Source organism: Cupressus sempervirens, chromosome 7, assembly GCF_028749045.1.
Source record: "Cupressus sempervirens isolate cs-2001-9-10 chromosome 7, ASM2874904v1, whole genome shotgun sequence".
Taxonomy (NCBI): Eukaryota; Viridiplantae; Streptophyta; class Pinopsida; order Cupressales; family Cupressaceae; genus Cupressus; species Cupressus sempervirens.
The window spans coordinates 51,725,952-51,752,069 of NC_143124.1; the positions used below are offsets into that span (position 1 = coordinate 51,725,952).

The 26,118-nt window shown below is 34.1% G+C and overlaps 1 protein-coding gene across 1 annotated transcript in view; it reads left to right on the forward strand.

Annotated features, from left to right (window-relative positions):
- Positions 1 to 25,455, forward strand: part of LOC149545435 (protein STRICTOSIDINE SYNTHASE-LIKE 7-like) — a 49,672-nt gene extending 24,217 nt beyond the window's left edge. Inside the window, exon 3 of the mRNA XM_089790650.1 lies at positions 24,596 to 25,455. Within this exon, the coding sequence (XP_089646776.1) occupies positions 24,596 to 24,602 (7 nt within the window). The 3' untranslated portion in view covers positions 24,603 to 25,455. The remainder of the gene's footprint in view (positions 1 to 24,595) is intronic.
- The last annotated feature ends 663 nt before the right edge of the window (positions 25,456 to 26,118 follow it).

Below are 26,118 nucleotides of genomic sequence, written 5' to 3' on the forward strand. Positions count from 1 at the left end.
ATAATTTATTGGTGCCATTTCATTTTTATATTTATGTGTTCGTATTTAAGTGTTTATAATAATGAAAAAGAAGAAGATTTAATATTAATCTCTAAGGTATGAATTATATTTCAATTTAGATTACTTTATGTTTTTTTTTTTATTATATTGTTTTGCTAATAGCTCATGCGGTCCCATAATGTAACCTGTGGTCAAGTCATCGTATCCTTTTTGAGGGAGTCTTAGGTCATACCTGTCGATCCTGATGACTGAACCAAATGACCATCCCATTCCGTTGATCCCATTTAGCAATGCTTCCCCTCTCTTCAATCTTCTCCTGTAATCACCCAAGCAAAAGATTCTTGCCAACACATTAATTTGAAAATATATATGGTTCGATAATTCAAATCAAATAACTGCTAATCATCTAACAACAGTTATAAGTTACTGGTTATTTCATCAACGTCTATAATAACTAACTCATTTCACATGATCATGAAATGATATAATTTGTTATCAGTTGGTACAACGTATATAATTAACTAACTCGTTTCCCATGATCAAGAAGAGAAATGATTTGTTAATAGTTGATACAACGTATATAAATAACTAACTCATTTCACATGATTAGGAAATAATTTCTTTTTGTTAAACCAACAATTATGATCAAATTTAAAAATTAGGGCAAAATTTGGTATGTAGCAAGTAGCAACATATCAACAAATATAAGAGATGAAGAGGATAGAAAGGAAAGTGCACAAGAACAACAAAAAGTTTGGGATCGAGAAGGAATATAATTTTTGGTTAATGCCCCTATGACCCAAGAATGTCATGTAATGTACAATCAACAAAAACAATTTGGAAACTCATGGACAGGAGCCCATGAAGAGTTTTTGTTCCTTGGGAGTTTGAAGCAGGCACATTCTATCCATTTATATTCTAGTCTCATATGATGTAGCAGATTAATAAGATAGAGATTGCAAGTTGTCTACAATCTTCCAAATCCAATTATTTAGGAAATTGTATAGGGACTTTGAGGAATATTAGGGATCATTATTTGATCTTTCTTAAACAAGCTGATTTCTTAACAGTTTATTATAAGCTTTTATTTGTATAATTATATTGATAAAAAGGAGACATTATTTCAGACTCCACACGGTGAATGAAATCACATATGAAAAAATATATCTATGTACTATTCTATTTCTTTCTGAGAAATATATTTACTGCAAGCTTTGTGCTTGCTATATGTGCCTACAAGTTTTGGGATATTGGATTTCATCATTTTGGTATCAGTAAAAGTGCTGCAAGTTTGTGGTTTTGATTCTCATCATGTTCCCTCCTATTTTTCCTTTTTCTCAAATCCCTTCCTACATGTGCATAAGGCTAAACTGCTGAAACAGCAGACAACTTTACATCAAGTGGAAGGAATAGAGACATCCCTATCAACATTATTAGGACAAGATGAGGTCATAAGAATACAAATTTGAATTCTTATTTGCCCATGATTGAGCCTTCCTATCTTGCATCCATGCAGACAAACTTAACCATCAAAGAAAAGTTCACCTTTAGATTGACAAAAAGAAGGAAGGTTGTCATGTCCCCATTTTGGAGGCAATTTGATTTAATTAATTAAATTAATTAGGTTGTCCAAAATAATGAATATTTTATGAGGATGACTAATTAATTATTTTAATTAAATAAATAAGTGATATTAAGTTAATTATTTATAAAGTTATCAAATAAATAAATATTAAAAGGTAACTTTATATTTAATTAATTTAATAAAGTGACTTGAATTATAAAATATTTTTTACAAAGTCACTTAATAGATAAAATAAAATAATGTTCTAGAAGTTTCTTGAGAAACTGGAGAAAAAGAATAAATAGGCACCTCGGGCTTCATTCTAATCATCCAATTGTTTATTTCTCTCTTGACATCAAATTGTGATTCAGTCACATAGTCTATCATAGAGCCAAGTGGTTTCAGATAGTCAGTTGATCTTTGGGAACGAAAACTCCCTTGGATTAGCATAACTGAAGAAGTGAAATATCTTCTGAAGGGTTGCACATTTGGAGGTGATACTTCAGTCACTTCAGCTAGGGCATCATTGGGCCTAAGGCCATTTTTAGCATTTCAGCATTTCAAGAGGCAATTTTAGTAGGGCCGAAATTATTGGAGGTCATTTCTAGCAGGTCTGAAATTATAGGAAGTCATTTTAAAGGAGAATTGAAAAAGCAGGCCGAAAAAGCAGTCCGAAAAAAGCAGGCCAAAAAAGAAAAACTGAAAAAAAATTAGGCCGAAAAAGAAGCTCCAAAAAAAGCAATCCAAAAAAAGCAGTTCGAAAAAGAAAAACAAAAAAAGCAAATCCGAAAAAAGCAAGTGAAAAAAGCAGATCAGAAAAAAAAACAAAGCAGAAGGGGCAACATTGAAGAAAATTATTGCAGCCATCTACAATCAGGTTCTTCACTTCTCATTTGGCATATTTTCTAAGCAATGTAGGTTTTCAGCTTGAGTACAAAATATAGCTACAGCACTTCACTATTTCACATTGTACTTGTCTTTGTTTGCCATTTGGCATTATTGGTATCAAAGGAAGGCTAGGATTTTGCAATTGAAAGAGCATTGTAATTTTTAGACTATTTATATTGCAAACCTAGAGTTTGATAATCAGCTTATTAGTTTGCATGCCAATTGTTTGACAAAATGTCAATTGACTGTAAGTTCTCTTTTTGGCATAAATAATGTTATAATTTTGCATACTAAGTGTTTATATTAATGCCACTTGGTTGTAAGTGCATTAATGCCATCCTAAGTTGCATCCAAAATATTTGTCATAATTACTAATTGCTGTAGCTGCATTTTGCAAGTAGTTTAAGTCACATATATGTATTGAATATTGCCAAAATTAGTTGCACATTCATATTAGGTCATTGTTTAGACAATCTGGAGTCTTTTTGTAAGCATTCTCTTTGATGCAAATCGAAACAAGAGTCATTGCAACAATCTGAAAAGTTATATCAGTCATATGACCCCTTGTATGCAAAGTATTTGACAAAATTCTTCGAGCCTTCAATCAGCATTTTAAGGTCGGATTTGAGAAGGACCATTACAGTGGTATCAGAGTTTGTTTGCAAAGTGTTTGACGAAATGTCAAACAACTGAAGTATAAAGATTTTTGGTGTTTGAAGGAGTTATAAACTGTTGGGGTTATTAGAGTGGTATCAGAGCGGTTTCTTGCTAGCCTAGTTGGGTTATTTCACATTGAATTCAATTATCAGTATGGCTTTCACAGGAGACAAGGATTTGGAAGAAAGAATGAACAATGTAAAGAAGAAATTAGATTGTCCATTTCAAAAAACAAGGGACCTTCTAAGAACTATGGAGGAGTTGGAAACTTATTTAGGAAAGTTTGATCAGTCAAGACCTGATGCTATGCAAACAACTTTATCTCTAGCATTTGGTTCGTTGGTTAAGCCCCGATTATTGAGAAATCATGATGAGGTAATAAGACTTGCAACTCTCTCTTGCATTAGTGAAATCATGAGGATAATAGCTGGCCTTGATTCTTATGACGATCAAATTATGAGAGAGATACTTCATGCCATGGTAAAAAGCTTCGAAAAGTTGGACAACATCCGGGACCCTTATTTCACATAGAGATCAAGATTACTTGAAGTATTTGCGAGGTGTAGATTTGAAAATATTATGCTGGCAATAGGTTGTATTGGTGACATTCGCAGGATGTTTAATACATTTTGGAATATTATGGATGAGTTTCATCCCAGCAGGGTATTGGCATCAATGCACTCCATCATGTTCACAATCTTGTTTGAGGAGGAGGATGAAATTTCTAAACTTTTGGCAAAAGACTTATGGTATGTTTGGACAAAAGAGAGGAATTTGTCACCTATGGCATGTATGTGGTTAAAGAGCCTGATTGATAGGCCTAAGGATCGTACCTTCCCTATGACAAGAAGAAACTTGTATGAGGAGTTTAACAGACATGCGGATTTGACACAAGGAGACATTAGCACATCTTCAGGTAATGGTTTATCTGCATCATCTTCACAGGCAGAAGGGGTTACAAATGTTGTGCAGGCTAAGCCAGTTGCATCAGAAGGTGATATCACAAGCACACTGGATTGCATGATTGACACAGATAGTGATTACAATACAACTAGGCTGGATGAAGTTACAATAGTTGGGGATACTGTCATGTTTGAGGCTAGTAGCTCTTCACTTGGTTTGGCTAGCCAGCTGAAGACAAGGGACAAGGATATTGTCGCGGCTTTATCTCATCATGACAGGATGCATGGATTGATTGAGAATCACATTTGGATGATTCAACTGCAGGAGGGACAGAAAGGAGTCATAACAGGTTCTTCTTGTGTTGACTTGCAGGCGATTAGGAAAGGAATGGGAATGATGAAGTTGAGTTATTTACATCTTCTATCAGATCGTGATCATCTTCTTAGCCTTGTCGGAGACTATTCAGATGCCTTGAGGAGGAAGGAGGAGGAAGTTGACAGGCTTTCTCGCGAGCTTGAGGACACTCGAGCTTCTTTGGTGAATACTCTATTGGCATTACAAGATTGGGAGAGATATGGGGATAACCATGGCATGGAGTTGAGTTTAGTTTCATCTTGCACTCCTGATACTCAGCTTTCTGCAACACGTAAATCATATGTGTTCATTGATAATGTTGTGAGTTCATCTTGCATTCACATCCAGGATACAGGGACAATGTCAGACAAGTATGTGGAGTTAGTTGGTATTGGTCATATTACTTAGGTGAGGAGTTTGCTTGAGTTACCAACTGATTCTAGTTTACGGATATGAACTCGAGATTGTTATATTGGCGTTTGGGATTCAGTTGACTGGAGATCTTTAACACTTTTTGGTAGCAGTGATTGTTTGGGTGCTATCATGGATTTGATTAGCAGATTGCACAGTGTTGTCTTTTCTTGTGCCAGCAGCTTGTTCGATGTTGGTATTGGTTTTTATACACTGGTGATGGGCTTTGTTCATATATCTAGTCGACCATTCTTGCTGGAATGTGTTGATGATCTTTCATATTTGGCAGTGTGTACAGATGAGTCCCAGGATCATATTGATGACATCCAGGAGGATGCAGTGGGTAGTTTTGAAGACTTAGTTTCCTTGGTAGTTTCTTTTGGTACAGAGGAGTTGGATAGCAGTGCTACAGTTTTTGATACTCCGTATGTTGATATGAGCTTTGGAGTTGATTCGTAGGATATGGTTGGTAATACTCTAGAGACGAGTAACTTTGAGGATACTCCCTTAGATAGTGTGTCAGAGGAGGTTTGTAGGAGATAGTCTAGCCAGTGCCATCATGTGTCTAGTCAGTTGAGAGTTAGTGAGCGAGACATTGCTATAGCTTGCCAAAATTTTGATGCTGCTCGTCAGTTGTTAGCAGTTTATGGATGGGGTTCTCCTACTAGTGATGAGCAGGGAGGCAGTTATCTTTCCTTGACAGAGATCCACTCTTTATGGGAGGCTATTTGGATTCTGAGATAGAATTATATGCAATTGGTAGCCGACAGAGATTATCTTATGGAGTGGGGGAGTACAACATACTATGCATTATTGACCAAAGAAGATGAGGTGAGTGAGCTTACTCAGTAGCTCAAGGTGACTTCTAAGATTCTTGAGAGTACACATTTGGCTTTCGAGGAGTCACTGTTTCATTTGGCTAAGGTGACCATGGAGTTAGAGCGACTGCAGTCTTTACTAGATTTTGTACAGTCACAAGCTGTGGTGTCTGGTGATCCGAGGATGTCCATGGTTGAGATTGTCAAAGACAGTGGAGATGGGAATGCATCCATCCTTGATACTAACATTGGCATATCGGGTTCGTTCCCACTAAAGTCAAGTTCAATTGAGTTGGGTGCTAAAGAAAATTGTTGTGGTATGCCTAACATGGTGGTGGCCTCTAGTACTGATGGCATGGAGACTAGAGATGTTGTATCAAAGATCATGTGTGATGTTGGTGAGCCAGCAGTTGGCATGGTTCCTACTAGTAATACTACTCCCTTGGTGATGTTTTCGGAGGTAGTAGTCAGTTCCAACATGGTTAATGATTGATTGTAGTTAGTTTCATCTAGATTGTAGTCTGAGCCACTGATTAAGATTGGTGCAGTCTATCGGCATTACACTGTGAGGTATGCTCATCAATTTACCTTTGATGACCATGTTGATGAAATGATGATACAGAGATGTACTTTGGTTCCTAGTGCTCGTCATCAGTTCTGGGACGGTTTGATGCCTCGGGATCAGAGTTGTGATGGGCATGACATGGCGATACGTTCTGCAGTTGACAGCTTGATAATATATGACTTAGAGCAGGAGTTTGGGAGTGATTCTTCAGTAGTTTTTATTATTGATTCTACTCCTTTGGCTATGACATCTCTTGACTTAGTTGGTGATCAGTCACAGTGGGTTGTATCACTTGTTCATAGTGAGCTGTTGACTGAGGTTGGTTCTTTTTATCAGCTTTATACTATAGGTTATGTACATCAGTTAGCATTTGATCTTTGTGTTGAGGAGTTGATGGTAGGCAGATTTGGTTTGGGTTCCATTTTTTGCTGTTTATCTTGTGATGTCTTTTCGCCATCAGTGGTGCATGGGAGTTATGGTTATGAGACAGTGACCGATGATCTGCAGAGTTGTGTTGACTGCAAGAGTTGTACAGTGTGCGGATTCTCCATACTTGGTACAGTTTCATTCGGGAGCATTCACCATTGTTGCAGAGTTGGATTGTACATTCTATATAGGCCAGTGGGATGCGTTGATGGTATTTACTGTGTTGGCAGTTTGATTTGTCCACTTTACTTGGGTTCTGATGTTCTAAGAGTTTGTGTCTCATGGGTTTCTGACTGTGGCAGTTGTGATTTTGGAGTTTGGTTGAGCTGTAATTGTCAATTTGATTATGGATTCCTCTTGGTTATATTGCAGAGGATATTGTAGGAACCTATGTTAATTAATAGTGGTATACTTCATGACTACATTTGGGATCTAGGCGGATTGATTAGTTTATTCTTCAGCCATTGCTTGGGGACAAGCACTTTTAGGAAGGGTAGACTGTCATGTCCCCATTTTGGAGGCAATTTAATTTAATTAATTAAATTAATTAGGTTGTCCAAAATAATGAATATTTTATGAGGATGACTAATTAATTATTTTAATTAAATAAATAAGTGATATTAAGTTAATTATTTATAAAGTTATCAAATAAATAAATATTAAAAGGTAACTTTATATTTAATTAATTTAATAAAGTGACTTGAATTATAAAATATTTTTTATAAAGTCACTTAATAGATAAAATAAAATAATGTTCTAGAAGTTTTTGGAAAAAGTGGAGAAAAAGAATAAATAGGCACCCCAGGCTTCATTCTAATCATCCAATTGTTTATTTCTCTCTTGACATCAAATTGTGATTCAGTCACATAGTCTATCGTAGAACCAAGTGGTTTTAGATAGTTAGTTGATCTTTGGGAACGAAAACTCCCTTGGATTAACATAACTGAGGAAGTGAAATATCTTCTGAAGGGTTGCACATTTGGAGGTGATACTACAGTCACTTCAGCTAGGGCATCATTAGGCCTAAGGCCATTTTCAGCATTTTAGCATTTCAAGAGGCAATTTTAGCAGGGCTGAAATTATTGGAGGTCATTTCTAGCAGGTCTGAAATTATAGGAAGCCATTTTAAAGCAGAACCAAAAAAGTAGGCCGAAAAAGTAGTCCGAAAAAAGCAGGCTGAAAAAGAAAAATTGAGAAAAAAGTAGGCCGAAAAAACAGTTCGAAAAAGAAGCTTCGAAAAAAGTAATCCAAAAAAAACAGTTTGAAAAAGCAAAACGAAAAAAGCAAATCTAGAAAAGGAAAGTGGAAAAAGCAGACGAGTAAAAAAAACAAAGCAGAAGGGGTAGCATTGAAGGAAATTATTACAACCATCTACAATTAGGTTCTTCACTTCTCATTTGGCATATTTTCTAAGCAATGTAGGTTTTCATCTTGAGTACAAAATATAGCTTCAGCACTTCACTATTTCACATTGTACTCGTCTTTGTTTGCCATTTGGCATTATTGGTATCAAAGGAAGGCTAGGATTTTGCAATTGAAAGAGCATTGTAATTTTTAGACTATTTATATTGCAAACCGAGAATTTGATAATCAGCTTACTAGTTTGCATGCCAATTGTTTGACAAAATGTCAATTGGCTGTAAGTTCTCTTTTTGGCATAAATAATGTTATAATTTTGCATACTAAGTGTTTATATTTATGCCACTTAGTTGTAAGTGCATTAATGCCATCCTAGGTTGCATCCAAAGTATTTGTCATAATTACTAATTGCTATAGCTGCATTTTGGAAGTAGTTTAAGTCACATATATGTATTGAATATTGCCAAAATTAGTTGCACACTCATATTAGGTCATTGTTTAGACAATCTGGAGTCTTCTTGTACGCATTCTCTTTGATGCAAATCGAAACAAGAGTCATTGCAGCAATCTGAAAAGTTATATCAGTCATATGACCCCTTGTATGCAAAGTATTTGACAAAATTTTTCGAGCCTTCAATCAGCATTTTAAGGTTGGATTTGAGCAGGACCATTACAGTGGTATCAGAGTTTGTTTGCAAAGTGTTTGACGAAATGTCAAACAACTGAAGTATACAGATTTTTGGTGTTTGAAGGAGTTATAACCTGTTGGGGTTATTACAAAGGTACACTTCTTATCATCAAATGCACATGAACATGCCCTGCAAGCTTAGCCCCCCTGTCTTCCCTTCTTGACCGTAAAAAAGCATTTAAACTTTAGATAGAGGGAGGAGATGAATTTCCACTAATCTTGCACTCTTATTTTTATGTAGTTTGAAATCCATTTTTTAATCTTTTGTCAGTGTCCAATGAGATTATTCCTTTGCAGAGATGAACCTTATTGTGGGATCTGATTGTCAAATATCCAGCATTTAGGCATGTTTTGGTGAGGATGTGGAGTAATATAAACTTTGGTGAGGATGTGGAGTACTATGAAAATGGCGAGAATGGTGAGAATGACATGTTTTGGTGAGGATGTTTGGGCCATTCTGAGCTTGAATGAGAATGTAGAACCCATCGCTTTCTTGAACTCCCTTAGTTTTTCCAGTTTGCTGGATATGAATATTGTCAACAAAGAGAAGTTTTCCTTGCATGGTATTTTTATAATTCAATGGCAAGCATGATTCTCCATGGCCTTAAATTGATCTAAATGAGTACATCTACAATGGTTGAAGATTTTTGCCTTAGATAGTTACAGAATACAAAAGTTGCTTATGATATCCAAACGTTGCAATGCATCATTCATTTTTGTTTATGCATATCATGTGTCTCTTCAACATCTTACATTTGTGTTTGAGTCTTTTAATAGTAATCAATAATTCCATTTCTAAAGTCCAAAAGTTTAGGTGTCAAGAAAATTGTATCAAACAATTTAAACCAGTGTAATGAGACTCGGTGAGTCTGACCAGGACTCTATAAGTCTGAGCTAGAGGTGCCCTTTTCGAGGCAATTTTCCTTTGGACTTGGACTCAGTCGAGTCTTGGTAGAGTCCACTCGGACTCGCTAAGTCCAAGGACTCGCCAAACTCACCGAGTCTAGAGCCCAAGACTCTTGCCATCGGCCAACACATGAAAAGCGAAAAAAATTAAAAACCATTAATTTAAGTTTTTTTTTTGGTTGTTATAACATCTACTTGACCTAAAAAGGTCATTCCACCATTTTCTTATGCTTGTGATAGAGAGGAAAGAGTTAGAGAAGAATATTGGGATTTTGGGAGAGAAATCAGCAAACCAGTTGGCTCTCTCGTATTGATTTTTTTTTTTTGTGCAACTTTGTAGCTTGTACTTAAGCATTGAGAGGAGCTTAAGGAAGAATTTGGAGGAGGCTTCTACAAGTAAAAACTTACTTGCATTTTCATTGTTTGACTTTGTGCAAATTTGAAGACATAAGCAACAAGTTGCATTTCTTTGTGTTGTTTTGTAATATGTTTTATATTCATATTTTTTACATCCCATTTTATTTACATTTGTTTAGTCTCTACTTCTACTATCTATTATTTAGAATCTAGATTTATTCTAATTTATCTTGATGACAAAGTAAAAAGGCCCTAAATTTTAAAAATATGATTTGATGCTAACTTTTTTCTATTTATAATAGATTCATATTACAACAGCAAACACATTGACATAATGCCTTAGGGTGAGCCTTTTGGAAGTGAAACTAGGCCTGTATTTAATCTTGATGCAAATCCAAGTGCAACAGTAAGAGATAGGGCTTGAAAACATGCCATCCCGGGGCACAAAAAATGAGTTGTTACATGTTAGCATTGCGGTGTAGTATATAATGGGGGAGGAATAAATAGATTGACGTATCACTTAACACATATACCTAGACGTGATGCTAAAGAATGCAAAGATGTACCCCAAGATGTTATGCGAGATATGCAACCTCTTCTAGAGGAAAAAATGGAGAAAAAAGAATTGAAAAAAAAGCAACAAGAAGAAATGAGACAACTAGCCCAATAGGGATCTTCTAGTTTTTGCTCTCCATTATCCTCTACTCCACCTACGGATGCCACTTCTTCTATGAGTGTGACCATTGGGCCTCGCATTCGTAAAAAAAGATCGATTCTTGATTTCATGTTTGTTCCACGCACAGTTCTAGGTGCACAACCATCACTTGAGAGCATGGGTTGGAACAAGGATAAGCATGATTATGCAAAATTGGCACTTGGAGACTTCTTCATTTACAACAACATTTCATTCAATGCAGCAAGGTACTTATTTGTTTTAATTTTAATTTATGTCTTACCTGTCTTGCTTTCAAGTTTCAACTTTCAACTTTCAAGAGACAATAATTTGTTTATTTTGTTTATTTTAATTTGTATTTTGTTCTCAAATTTATTTATAATATACTAATTGGTTCAACTTAAAATTTTTATTTAATTTGTTTTAGGTCCTTTTATTGGCAAATTGCAATCGATGTTGTTGTTGTTTGTGGTCCAAGGTTCAAAGCCCCTAGTGCTGACAAACTAAGAGGCCCTATTTTGTTCCAAAGGGTGGCTGATGTAGAAGGTGCAATCAAGGAGCAGTGTGAGGTGTGGAAGATGAAGGGTTGCACCATCATGACTGATGGTTTGACTGATAGGAGTAGAAAACTCCTCAACTTTCTTGTCTCCTCATTAGGTAATTGTACTTAGAGTCTTAGACATTAACAATTTAGAAGTAAAATTTGTACTTAAGTGATTAAGTTTGTAAATTATGATTCATCATTAATCATTATACTAATTTATTTATTTTTCTTTAGGTGCCACGATTTTTTTGAAATCAATTGATGCCTCAAGAAAAACAAAGAATGTTGAATATCTTTGTAAGGTAATGGATGAAGTGATAAAGGACGTGGGTGAGGAGAATGTGGTGCATATAGTTACAGATAATGCAACAAATTATGTTGCTGTAGGAAAGCTTCTCATGGAGAGACACCCTCACATATTTTGGACCCCTTGTGTTGCTCATTGCATTGATCTTATGTTAGAGGATTTTGGTAAACTCCCTTATATAAAAACAATTATAGAGCAAGGAAGGAGTGTATGCAAATTCATAGAGAATCATATATGGGTCCTCAATCTCATGAGGAAACACACTAAGCAAAGGGAGTTGTCTCGTCCAGGGGTCATTAAATTTGCAAACAATTTTTTCACATTGAAATCTTTGCTTGATTCAAAGGGAGGTTTTGAGATGCATAGTAGTGAGGAGTGGATTGCATCATCATATGCAAAAACCATTGCAGGGATTGATGTAGCTAATCACATTTTTTATGAGGTTTCCTTTTGGACACCGATTGCTGATATTGTGACAGTAATTTTCTTTTTTGTCCTCATTTCAACTTTATTTTATTTATGGAAATATGTTATAAATTATTGTTTATTTTTTAAAGAAAAACTTAAAGCTGATTATAATTTATTTTTCTTCCAACTTTCATAATGATTGCAGTTTGTAAAGCCGCAGACTTATACATGTAGCAATCTACTTTCTTAATCCAGCATACCAATTCAACCCATATTTCAAGGCTGATGATAAGGTGTGGAGAAGCCTCTATGATGTTGTAGAGAGAATGCTACCTGATTCAAGAGTTGGAACAATTGTAATCTGTGAGATTGAGTTGTTTAAGAAAGCTCAAGGGGACTTATTTGCATGGGAGTTATGCAAGAAAAATATGACAGAATTGATGTCTGGTAAAAAAATTTAATTCTACATCCTAATTTCTAATTCTATTACCATTATAATTTGATAAAGTCAAATTTATTGATATGATTTAAAATTTTCTTGTTTTAGATGCATGGTGGGAGATGTTTGGCACAAAGGTGCCAAATTTACAGAGGATTGTGATTTGCATCTTAAGCCAGCCATTTAGTGCATCAGGATGTAAACGTAATTGGAGTCTATTTGAGCACATACACTCGAAGAAGTGCAATATGTTGGCAGTGAAAAAATTGAATGATCTTGTCTTTGTTCACTATAACCTTCGCTTTCGCCATAAACATATCTTGGGCACCGATATGTCACCGATTATATTAGAGAATGTTGATCCACATGCAGAGTAGAACACATAGATTGTTGATCCTGTCTTCAGTGATGAAGATGTGGAGTGGGTAGATCAGGTGGATTAGGAGGTTGAGACAGTAGCAATGAAAGTCGAGGAGGCTAAAGCGCAAGGAGACAGAGTGTAGGACCCTGAGGCTAGGAGTGATGGATTTGAGCCTGATGATGAGGATTATGTGGGTGAGGATAAAGATGATGATGGTGATGAGAATGAGGATGAGGTTCAGCCTTAGACACAAGGAGAGAGGATGGCTCTACAGTCTTCTATGACTTATCTTAGGCGCACTCATAGGAGGAGATAGAGTACTATGAGCCTTAGTCTTTTAGTTGTTATTTTGATATATGTTTTGAACTTTTGATACCATGGATTTTGTAATCCATGAATATTGTAGATATTTGAGTCTTTGACACTGCAGTGACACTATGTTTATTACTTTAAGTTTATACTTTATAACTTTATAGTGTTATTTAGTTTTTTCCTTCAAAAAAATTCTTCTATACTTATGTGATCTATGCAAAATTGTGTGTGTATTAAGTAGCTTCTATTTATCTCAATTATTGTGTATTTGATGTTAATTGACTGAAATATGCATTAAACAATCTTAAAATCTTTAAAAAATTTTGAATTTCATGGATTTTTCAATTTTCCAAGTCTTTGCCGAGTTTGGTCTCCGAGTCTGAGTCTAAGTCGGATTTTGATTTTCCAAGTCAGAGGTGAGTTTAAGTCCCATAACTATGATTTAAACACAAAACTAAAGAAAAAAAACTCCTAAAAAGTAATAGTCGATATTGTGCTACCAAGAAAGTTATTCCGTCTCTTAACAAGTCGAAGTTAAAGCTGGCATTCCCATAAGGTAAGTTCAGTGTAAATAAGTAAAATGCGTAGTTATTAATTATTACGGATAAATAAATCTAAATTAACTATTTATGGGTATGGATGATTCAGTAATTATTTTTACTTTAGGAAATTAAATGTTGAGTAGATGGATAATTATGTGGAGAGATGTTTACAGTCCCGTAAGGATGGAATCGATCTATGTAAACACAAATCCATATTTAATTATTTTGAAGTATAAGTGGCAGTTTCAAATCGGCTGGCAGGCATCACCTGACATTCTGTAACTAACAAAGTGGAAGTGTATGTAGCTGGCACTACAGGATGTTGCATTCAAGTTAGATTCAGATTTAATTCAAAAGTTACATTTTACTCATCAAGATTGTAGTAAGGTTGTCTCGTGACGCTGTACATGTTTCTTCAATGGTCTGTGGTGCAATTATGTTGGAGTAAATATTGACTTGATTAATTCCTAAGGTACAGAAAAAGTTTCCAAGCCACAGTTTTCTGTCCATGATTGATTTTCCGTCCATGAGTTTCCTTTCATTTTTAAGCTTTCTGTTGTAATGTTTTCTTAAAGAGTTGCACAAGAGCTCCTGTGCAAGATGGTGTACTAAGTAGGGCGATCCAACATGTGAAAATTACAGTACTACCAGTTTTAACCAGTTGTTCACCTAATAGTATTCTCTATCTTAATGCCATGTCATGGGCCAATTGCTCGTAAAATTGCATGCTTATTCAAAAATGTGAGGGCTTTGGTCATAATTGTTGGGGATTTTTTTGCATTTAATTCTACGATTGGTAGAGTGGCTAAAAGAGCCATGAAATTGGCAGTGAATAATGTGAACAACAACTGAAGTCTACTTGGTCGGACAAAGCTACAACTTTTTATGATAGACTCTAGTTGCAGTGCTTTCATAGGCATAGCAGCAGGTTAGCAAAGTAATTTTTCATGGTTATGCTTTTAATATTCGCTTAATTTTTGGTTTATGCCACTTCAAAATAGTTGTGGTTCTCGTAGACTTTTTTTTTGTTTTTGAATGCTAGTAGCTCTGGTAATTGCATGAGTGATTGGCTCCTCTACTTCCACTATGGGATGATTCTATGCCAACCAATATTTTTATTTTGCTGGGAAAGATCTGAGATGCATTATTTTAGAAAATTGCCTTCACAATTAGCTGCAAAATGGTAAATTGGATCTCAATTTTCCATTGAGGGCTCAATGTTCGTAAACAAATCACTATTAAATAACATAATGCAATCAAATTTCTTAGTTGTTGGCAAACAGATTTGTCTTAGATCATTTCAAGATAGTCACAAACTTGGGCTTCCACAAGGAAACAAAGTATTGGCTATTGGAGATCGTAACCCTACCACTCAATTAAAATTCTGAGCTATTCTAATCACAACCATATCAACACTTTCATCAACATATTCATGATAGACATTGAAGGCTGATCTTTTGTGAATTTGAATGGAATTTCATTATACTCCTCCAACTTGTCCATTGTCGAATCTACAGCTCACATGTATTGTAGGCAGTTCAGAAAATATCAACTTATGTAATTCTCCTTCTCTTTAGATGCACAACTCTCTCTATATTGTTGAATATGTATTTTTCTAAGAACTCTCTATGTAGAGTCTAGCTTTGCAGAGGTGTGATATTATATGGAATATGATTTTGTTAGATGTTTCAGTCGATTGTGTTTTTCTGGAATAAGTTGAAGCTCAGAGATGATAGATTATAATCATTGTTTTTATCAAAATAAATCTTACGTCTATTTTTGTTATACCTCCCCTTTCAATTCTAGAAATGCAATTAGAGCAGGTTGATCATGTTTTGGGAGAGATTGTTAGATTGTGGTGGAGAAAAGCTCATATATGGTAGAAAAGAAGGGAGGAGGTATCACAGCTCTTGATTGCTTCTCGCAACATTATAATGACTCATATTCCCAAATTACTTTATCTTCACAAATTTTATCTATCTTTTGTAAGCCTTCTCATGGCAATTGCTCTTGAACTTGTATAAATGATGATGGTACTTTTTCTTGAAACTTGAACTTGAATTAATCAAATTGAACCTAGATTTCCAAAGAAAATTTAAGTTGGTAATAATCTTCCTCCACTCTTAGCCTCTATCTTTCTTGTACATAGTTTGTTATTTGAGTGTGTCTTCAAGTCAGCCCTAGTAGAGCATTCCTCTTCCACTGACCATTTTCTTTGAGAACATTCATATTGTGTGTAGAGAGGAAAACTTCTTTAAACGGAAACTCCAGGAGGCAATTGAAATTATTAATGACCCCTCCAACCTTAATAGGGATGACAATTGGAGTTCAAGTAATGACTGACAATCTTTGTTGTCATCTCTCAGATTTTTTCCTTCAATCTGACCCCTCTAAGGTTTTTACCCCTCATTTCACCTTTACCCCCCCCTCTCTCTCTCTTTTTTCCCTCTCTTTCTCCCTCCTCAATTTCTTTCCTCCCTCCTTGGTTTTGCTTGTCCTAGTTTCTTAGGTGTTGTCTTTCTTTTTGTTACATGGTCTTTTTATGCTTCACCTCTTTTTTAATTTTAATTTTTCGGTTTATTTTGTTTGTGTTACCTCATGTGCTTATGTGTGTGTGTGTGTGTGTGTGTGTGTGCAAATAATATATGAACACACTTGCTAGCCTCTTTCTATTTATATCAATATATATTCTTCTTATTACCTATCATATTTATTCTTTTAGGGATAGGGTTTAATATGGTTTAGGGTGAAAGAAGATGTTCTTGGGTTTTTTGTGATTTTGTATCAACCAAAACTGGATCAAATAGGCAATATGAAGTATATTTGTCATGATTTAAGTATTAGTTTAATATTGTATAAGAAGTGGTATGTGTATGCTTCCAGATTTTGCGTACATGTCTTCCAAGTAGTTGGAACTATATACTGCTGCAGTGGCAGAGAAGAGAAATGCTATAGGAGGCAACATTGTTGAAAATGTAATAGGGAATTTAATGTTATGTTTTAAATGCTTTTAGTTTTTGAAGTTTGTAATAACGTCCTACATGTGGTGGCATACCTAGAGTAGCAGTTCAATAAGCTCTCCAGATATAGCCACCTAGGACCAGGTGGGTGGATCTTAAATTAGAATAGTTTTTTTTAGTTCGTAGGTGGAGTGTTTAATGATTTTTAGAATCCAATAATAGGTAGTAGGCAGTTTTTGGAATATTCCTGACTTAGAAAACGACTGTCTAATATTGGTAGAAAAAACGTTTCAGATTCTTATCCTTTTTTTGGATAGAAGACGTTCTTCTTTTCTAAATAAGAGGAAAACGTTTCACATCCTTTAATTAGAAAAAGAGAGTCAGTTTTAAAAAAAGCCAGTCGGCCATGTAAGAGAAGAATCGAATTTGGAAAGATATGGAATATTTTTTCATTTTGTCTTTGTGCAAGTTTTCGATGGTCTGAGTTTTGAACGGATTTTTTTTATCTTCTCACTGGAAACAAGTTGATAGTTTGCAGAAGATTAAGAAGTTTTTAGTTTTGAGTCAAATTCGGTATGTTTGCAGAAATTAGTCTCAGTGCGTGGGTAATATCTCCCAAATGCACTATTGGATTTTCATGAGCTTTGTATATGTTATTATAGGCCTAATTACGCCCATCTTCACTAGAGCGATTGAAGAGTTTTGATCTGGTTCAAAAGTTATTCATGTCTAAGTGCAGGTCTATCTAGAGACAGCAAGAAACAATGTTTTGCAAAAAAATGTACTCTGATGCAGGGTCAATATCTCAAGTTTGAACCGTTGGATTTCTCTAAAAAATTTATATGTTGTTTGAAACCTAGTTACACCAAATCTCAATGGTTAGATTGAGTAAATCTTTTCTGGTTCAAAAGTTATTCATGTCTGAGTGCAGGTCTATCCGGAGGCAACAAGAAGATATTTTAGGAAATTTTATTTTCAAAGTTTTGTTTATTGAATCTGATTTTAGTGTGTGATCCTGAAGGTTGTAGATGCCCCTTGAAGCAACTCAGTTGAGTGACTAAATCCTCCTGAGTTTTCCAAGGTGTGGCTCTGCATCATATACCATTATCTCCATTATACTTTGATGAATGTGCATACACTATTCCAAGGCTCTAAAAATGAGGATAATAGCAATGTTTTTTGATTTTTGCTTTACTCCTATAGATATATTTTGGAATTTTTGTGATGGATGTCCATGCCCTAGTTCAAGGCTCCATTTTAGTACATGAAAGGAGATTTCTAGAAAAGGGTTATGGAATGTTAAATTTTGTGGATCTCTGATAGATAAAACAATTACAAATAGATATTTGCAGAGAGTATCTTACTTGCACAATGCAGAATGACTTTGCTTTACTTTGGCAGCGATCTCAGTAATATGAATTTGATTATCTTCTTCCTTTAGAAGCAACAACAATAATGAAATGCTATGTAATAGATAAGATGGTAATGATAACAAAGAGAAATATATATTATGTTTGTCATTGACTGCAAGTACTTGATTGCTGTGGGATTGATGCTTTCCTTGCAACAACGAATTCCTATATAAACATTGTCGATAGACATGACTTTGAAGAGTCATGTCTCTACGTGGCCTAAAGGCCACATAGAGACATGCCTCTTTGGAGGCATGTTAATTAATCCAAATAAACAGATAACAAATGTATCATAAGTGCTGATTATAACACAAGGCATGATAGGGAATATTTGCTCGATAACAAGGCATGATAATATAAGTGCCTAAACACAATGAAGTCTGTCAATAACATGATCTTAGTGATGCCAATAATAGATATTATAATTCATGGATGTATGCAAACATATATGTGTACCTAGATCCCTGTAATATATATGGCATCAATAATATTATCAGTATATCAAGTAACTCATGTTTTGCTTCTTTTGACGCTAAACATTAACACTCTCTTTAGCTAGGGAGAAGAAAAACATCAATAAGTCAAAATCATCATATAATCAACACAATATGAACAATACATGGTATATCCAATGATCTCTACTTGTACTTAAGCAATGTCTAGAGATGTCCATGATACACATATAATCTCAAGAGTATTAATCTCCAGAATATCAACATATGATATTCATTAATTACTCAAACTAGGGTAAGATATCAATTTGATATCAAGAGTCTTGATCTCCTAGAATATTGACATCCAATATTCATCAAGTACTCAAAAACAAGGTTTGATATCACATTTGATATCAAGAGAATTGGCCTCCCAGTATATTGACATCCAACATTCACCAAGTACTCCAAAATCATTTAGATATCACATTTGATATCAAGAGTATTGGCCTCCCAGAATATTAATGATATTCACCACTTACTCAAAATGTTTGAGACATCACATTTGACATCAAGAGTATTGGTCTCCCAAAATATAAATGATATTCACCACTTGGTCAAAACATTTTAGATATCACATTTGATATCAAGAGTATTGGTCTCTCAGAAAATCAATGATATTCACCAAGTACTCTAAGAGTAATGACCTCCCAGAATGCTGAGATACAGGAAATTCACCATTTACTCCATTTATTAGATCTCATAATACAAGTTGATTGTAAGATCATCACCTTACAATAAATTCTCCTAAATACAAGTGATAATCATTTGGAAGTTGTCACCTCCTCATGATACACACAAGGGATAGGCCCAAACATAGTCACATGGTCACAATCCTCTTGACTGTGACAACTTATTAATCATTAGAGAAACTATCTCAGCATGGTCTACTCCCTCTTAATCAATAAGATTAGGTTTACTGAGGTTAACAAGATATCATCCTCATTCTCCCACTGAATGATAAATAGGACTCCTCATTTAATTCCCTCTTCCTGTAGTACATTTCAAAACACAAAGGTCAAAGCACATAGCTTATATGAGAAGCAAATATTACATATAAAATTATGGTAATTTATTTCATATTCTAAGACTCTATCTTAGAATTATAACAACTAAATTTATTTTTGAGAAATATTTAACATTTATTTGCATTATACGAAAATAATAAAGAAATCCCTCTTAATATTTTACTCATGTTAAGGACACGTAGAAATTCCTTTTAGAATGGTTGTTTCTCTGACTTTATATCATAATCACTAGCTTTGGCGAAAGCTACTAGGAGTTTCAATCTATTAGGACATTTAAAGGCAGAGTGCCATATTTGTCACATCTAAAACATTGCATCTTAGAGTAATCCACATGCCTTCTTTTCCTTTTGCAATTCGGTTTCTTCTTTTTATCAACATGAGTTGAAAGAGCATGAAGATCACTTCCAGTCGAAGTATCATCTTGTAATAACATACTTTCCTCTTGAATACAATCATCCTTTAGTCGACCGAGTTTGGGAAGTTTGGATCAAGCACATACTCCTTGATGGAAGGTTTTCCATGATGGTGGAAATCCTCTTAGAGCCATCATGGTTAATTCTTTTTCATCATAAATGTGACCATTTTTAGAGAGTTGGTTCCCTAGTTCATTTATCTTCATGAAATAGGATGTAATAGTTTCTCCTTTGTTCATCTTAATGTTGGAGAGATTGTCTTTCAAATTTAGAATTCTTGTTGTATTGTTTATCTCAAACATTTCTTCAAGTGTTTAGAGCATTTCGTGTGTAATATCTAGTTCAAAAATAATAGGGAGTAGATAATCCTTAATTCCATCAACAATCAATTTCATGGCTCTAGCATTGTCTTTTTTCCACTTATTCAATTCATCATTTTCTTTAGGTAGATGCTTAGATTTTTCAATGAATTGTTTGAGATTGTTATCTTTTAAGGTTACCTTCATTCGTAATTTCCATGCTATATAATTGGAATTGCCTTCTAGTCTATCTTCAACTTTGATACCATTGACCATTTTGATTGGTAAAGATTTAGTCCACAAAATAAATGAATATAAATCTAATCAGAATCTTCCTTCAAGCTGTTTAGGCTTTATAGAAGGAATGTGGCTCTGATACCATGTTAAATTTTGTGGATCTCTGATAGAGAAAACAATTACAAATAGATATTTGCAGAGAGTATCTTACTTGCATAATGCAGAATGACTTTGCTTTACTTTGGCAGCGATCTTAGTAATATGAATTTGATTATCTTCTTCCTTTAGCAGCAACAACAATACTGAAATTCTATGTAACATATAAGATGCTAATGATAACAAAGAGCAATATATATTATGTTTGTCGCTGATTGCAGGTACTTGATTGCCATGGGATTGATGCTTTTCTTGCAGCAACAAATTCTCATATAAACATTGTGAACAGACATGACTCTCTCTATGTGGCCCAAAGGCCACGTAGAGACATGCCGATTCGGAGGCATGTTAGTTAATCCAAACAAAAAAATAACAAATGTATGATAAGTGTCGATTACAACATAAGACACGATAGGGAATATTTTCTCAATAACAAGGCATGATAATATAAGTGCCTAAACACAATGAAGTCTGTCAATAACATGATCTCAATGATGCCGATAACAAATATTATAATTCATGGATGTATGCACACATATATGTGTACCTAGATCCTTGTAATGTATATGGCATCAATAGTATTATCAATATATCAAGTAATTCATGTTTTGCTTCTTCTGACACTAAACATTAACATGGAAAAGGTTACACGATGATTGCATTTGGTTGAAAGTTTAATATAACTCTTTCAACACCTGTTTTGTGCATTTCATGCAATGATTGTGTTTCGTGTGAACACATCTTTGAGGTGTTTTTGATAAGTAGTTCAAATGTCTTGCCTACACTTCGACATATTGCACACATCTATTAGGCAATTTGCAACTACACTATCTTATTAAAAAATAAAATATAAGACATGCAAATATTGAAAAGATAAACATAAAATAATTATATATAAAAAGTGAATGTTACATATTTTCTAAATTTAAAATGATTTTGCATTGTCCACTATTTATTTTACACATGCAAAGACCTCTACCCTAGAAATAATGAAATTGTCTCTTCTTGGAAGCTATGAAATTTAAGCTCTATCTAATGTAGGCCCCTACCATATACACAAATGACACCAATTGACTAATCATCATGTACATAAATGCACAACTACTCATTACACACACACATATGCTGTGTGTGTGTGTGTGTGTGTGTGTGTGTGTGTAGAGTTAGATAGATGTATTGATGTTTGTCATTTATGACAACATATAATTGACATTTCATTGATGTATTCAGAGATAGCAAATTGTCTCATTATTAGACAGTTTGCAAGAGTACAATGTACAGATCTTATCAGTACAGACGATGCAAAAAGAGTTAATCTGATGCATAGCTAAGGAAGGTTCTAACATTGTCATGATGACGTGTCCCTGTGCACATGTGTGTACGGTTAGTATGATGCAAGTTACAATAATTTTAACTATGCTGGTAGTTAATAGTGTAGAATGGAGCATAATAGAAAATAGAGTTGTACGAATTTAAGAATTATTTGGATTAAAAAATAATTACTAAGTCATGTTAAGTCAACTATGTGGATATTATTTTATATTATATCAAGCGTGTGAAGACATGGAAGCTGACTGTGCAACAATTTGTGAATGCGCAAGGTATAAGTAAAGATCTTATATTGTGAAAATAGTGTGGAAGTGTATTGCGCAGTGAATGTGTGTAATGCGTAGATACTGTGGAAGTTGCATGATTAGATGTGATATGCAAACTATTGTGAGAACCATTTGCGAGGCTTAAATGATGTGGAATCTAATGTAAGATCAGAGCAAGTGTGAGTTGCAGCAGCAAGCAATTATTGTATGTATATCTATTATGTGAAGGAATTGAATTCTATAATTACATATTAGGGCAATGGGCCCTTTTTGCATACATTATAATTGATCTACCAACTCCTAATAGGGTTGAGGCTTCTAACAAGGCCTAGTCCTCTAACAAGGACTTGAGACACTATATGTACTTGATAGACTCCTAATAAGGTCAATATCCTTAACTAGATCCTATTGTTTAGTGAATCATCTAGTGGGTATCATCCCCACCAGGGTTTTTCCTTGGCGAGGGTTTCTGTAGTTAATAAATAATGATGTTATGATTTCTCCATATGTATGGTTATATTTACTGTTCAACATTGTTGGTTTACTTTCATATGCAAGTTATAAAGTAATAACAATATTCAGTTGTGGGCAAAAGTTTGTAGAATACTGATTCACCCCCCCTCTGAGTACTATGGTATCATAGCACACTTACTTTGAAAAGGCTTAGTTACAACTTAAGTAAGATCCCAGTGAATATGGAACAATTGAAAAAGAATCTTGAAGAAGCTCTTGAACAAATTGACCTTCTTACTGAAGAGAGAGACAACTTGAAAGATAGATACAAAGATGCAAAAGTTTACATTGGCAAACTAAAAGATTATATTGATGAGTTGAAATCTAGCAAGGAATTATTTGTGTAGATTAGAGTTAATGATGATAAAGAAAATCTCAAGAAAGAGAATGAGATCTTGAAACATGAGCTGAAAGTTGTTGAACTTAAGTCTTAAGACTGGTGGTAATAAGAGTGAACTTGATATGAAATCTAAGAATGTAGACTTTAGATCCTAGTTAAAACAAGTGACATCTGAATTAGATTCTATTAAGATAGAGCATGCAGAGTTGGAAAAATACAACATCATTGTGAAAGGAAAGTTGACACAATCTAAACAATAGTTAGAGAAACTTTACACAAGTTTTGAGAAAATTAATGAACATATATGTCATCAAAGATCTTATGACAAGACAAGCCTTGGATATCTTCTTGGAGAGAAGTTAGCAAAGAAAGATGAGATTAGGATAGAACTAGATTCTATAGCAGAAATCCCTAAAGAAAAGTTCAAGTGGTCTGATGAAGTTGATAAAGAAATTTGATGAACTTAGAACAACAGAGAAAATTGAAGAACCTAAGCAAGATGATTCATCCAAAGAGGTAAGACATGAACTCAAAGGTAGATGTTTCGCATGCAATGAAGTTGGACATATGAAGAGAGATTGTATAGGTAAGTGTAAGGTCCCATCCAAGTAAGGACTAGAACGATTGTTAATTTGTCTACATTATAAATTGATTAGTAGTAAATATTAATTTTGTCATTAGAAGAACATTATAAGACTTATGCAATAACATGATTAGGGAGAATCCTTATGTGACTTGCTATGTTTAGTATTGTTTAAAAAAGATTGACTTATCATTCGTAACCATCTAAATATTAGGTGCAAATGTGTATGTGATACTTTGTATAGAAGAATTCTACTTATTTAATTAATGTGCAAATTTAGACCTAACTTATGATCAACTGTGGATTTTGTTCATACAATTGACAATAATTATAAATAGAAATGGTCAGACCTCTTTACATATGATACGATAGTTTAGATAGTTTATGAGACTGGTAGCATTAGAACTAATTCACACTATGATGAATTGTGTAATTTATGTTAAACATCTTGATTAGCTAATGTGAGTTACCTTATGGATAAATAATTTATATTATTCATCTTATCTCATCATGATAATTAGATAGTTTTAGTAATTGAAATTATGGCCAATTGAATTGAATAGATATTGTGTTGTGGTAAATACATTCTACATAAGGTGACTATGAAAATGGAAATCAAGTTTGCGTTATGTGATTATTGTTTTGAAGTAAATTATGTATCATTTTAATTCAAAATAAAGAAGTACAGAAATGAATAGAATATAGATAACACAATGAATACTAGTGATACTTGTTATGTTATTCTAAGAGATATTATGATTTGAATCCTATAATTAGTGAGAGTAAGTACTTATGCTTGATAAATTTGATTAATGTATGTGTAAGGTTTAAGGTGTTTTGATACATATGCTATGAATTATTAATGTGGTTATTATTCTTGAAAAGTTTGTAATTAGAGAAATTAAAGTAAAAAGAATGATACTTATTTGTAAATGAATTTCATATGCAAATGATTCTGAAGAAATGATGTTGGAATATGATTTGATCTAATGGGTTGATCTATGGTTAATTCAAGGATATGTATTAATGTTTATAGTCTTATATTTATATGTTTGAGTTACTGATGTTAAATTTGAATTTGTACAGCGGATGATTATGAAGGCCTAATCAAATGATTATGAAGACCTTTGAGAAAACTATGCCAACTCTTGTACAACAATCAAAGTCGACCTCAATGCAAACTTTTTGTAAAATCGGATATGAACTAAAGTTGGACTTTAGAGGGGTTAAAATGGATCCTAGAGTGCATTCTGGGTTAAAATAACCTAACCCACTTATACTACCTAAGGTTGGGGGTTAGTTGAGGGTCAAATCATGGTTAAAATTTACATTATGACACCTCAAAAGGGCCCCACTTCAAATGTGACGAAAATGAATAGTGGGAAACAATGGGTTATGACACATTGATAAGAGAGCCATGTGCCTTTATTAAAGAGGGAGGAAGACTTTGGAGGAGGGACTTTTTCACCATTGTTGGAGATGAAAAGGGGAAGATATATGCAGAAGAGGAGGGGAGAATGACAGAAATATGGAGAGGAAGAAGAAGATGGAGGAAGAGGAGGAATGATTCTTGGTTGAAGATGAAGATCCATCTAAAGGGAGAGCTCTTGAAAGATAAGTAACTTATATACATTGAGAGTAGTTCTTACTTATTGAGATGAAATATTGTTAGAAAATTTATTACATAGTGTTTAGAGAGAACTCTTAGGCTTGCATCCATGATCTCTTGATTGAAATGAGTTCTCTTGCCCCGGGGTATGGCTAGGGCACAAGCAGCCTCATGATGCCATTATGGTAGGGTGGAAAAGGGCACTTGTGTGAATGGTTTTGATAATTATTGTTGTATCTTGAAAAGAAATGAAAATGAAACTTATAAAAGCTAAGCCTTGCTACTTGATTTAAGATTGTGTATATGATTCAATGCAAAAGAGAAGTTTGTGATCTTACATTTGTGATGTATGAAAGGTTTCCTATTTGAATACAAGAAAACCAAGAAAATAAAAGAAATAGTTCTATGTCTTATTAAGATGCATATTTGAAAGACTGTTAAATGGAAATCTAATTCTCTTTTGAGTTCAAATCAATTAGTTAATCAAAGTTTCATTTTCCTTATAGTGTGGATCTGAAATTTGTAGTTGAAAATAGTTATCTTAATCATGTCTTCCTTTAAAGAAATTTATTTCTTATTTTTGGGTAGGAAAATAAGGGCATGACAGTAAGTCTTTTAAACCCATTGCTAATTTTTATTGTTATAATTTCATGGTTATGGACATAAGGAAATAGAATGTAAGAAACCTAAGTTTATTGATGATAATAAGAATAGTAGAATGTTTAGGAATACTAACCCTACAAGCAATAGAACAAGTAGATCACAAAGAAGATGTAATGATGGAGCGAAACCTAATGGAGAGAGGAAGTAATTTGTTTGTTACAAATGTAACAATCTTGGACATATTGTAAAGAATTGTAGAGTACCTGAGAGTTAGAATGGAAACAATCAGAGGAGGAATGCACCTATATATTAGTTATGCAATAATTTCACAACAAGATTCTGTAGAATGGATAGAGGGAACTTTAACAGGAACCCTAAACACAGAAGGAACAACAAG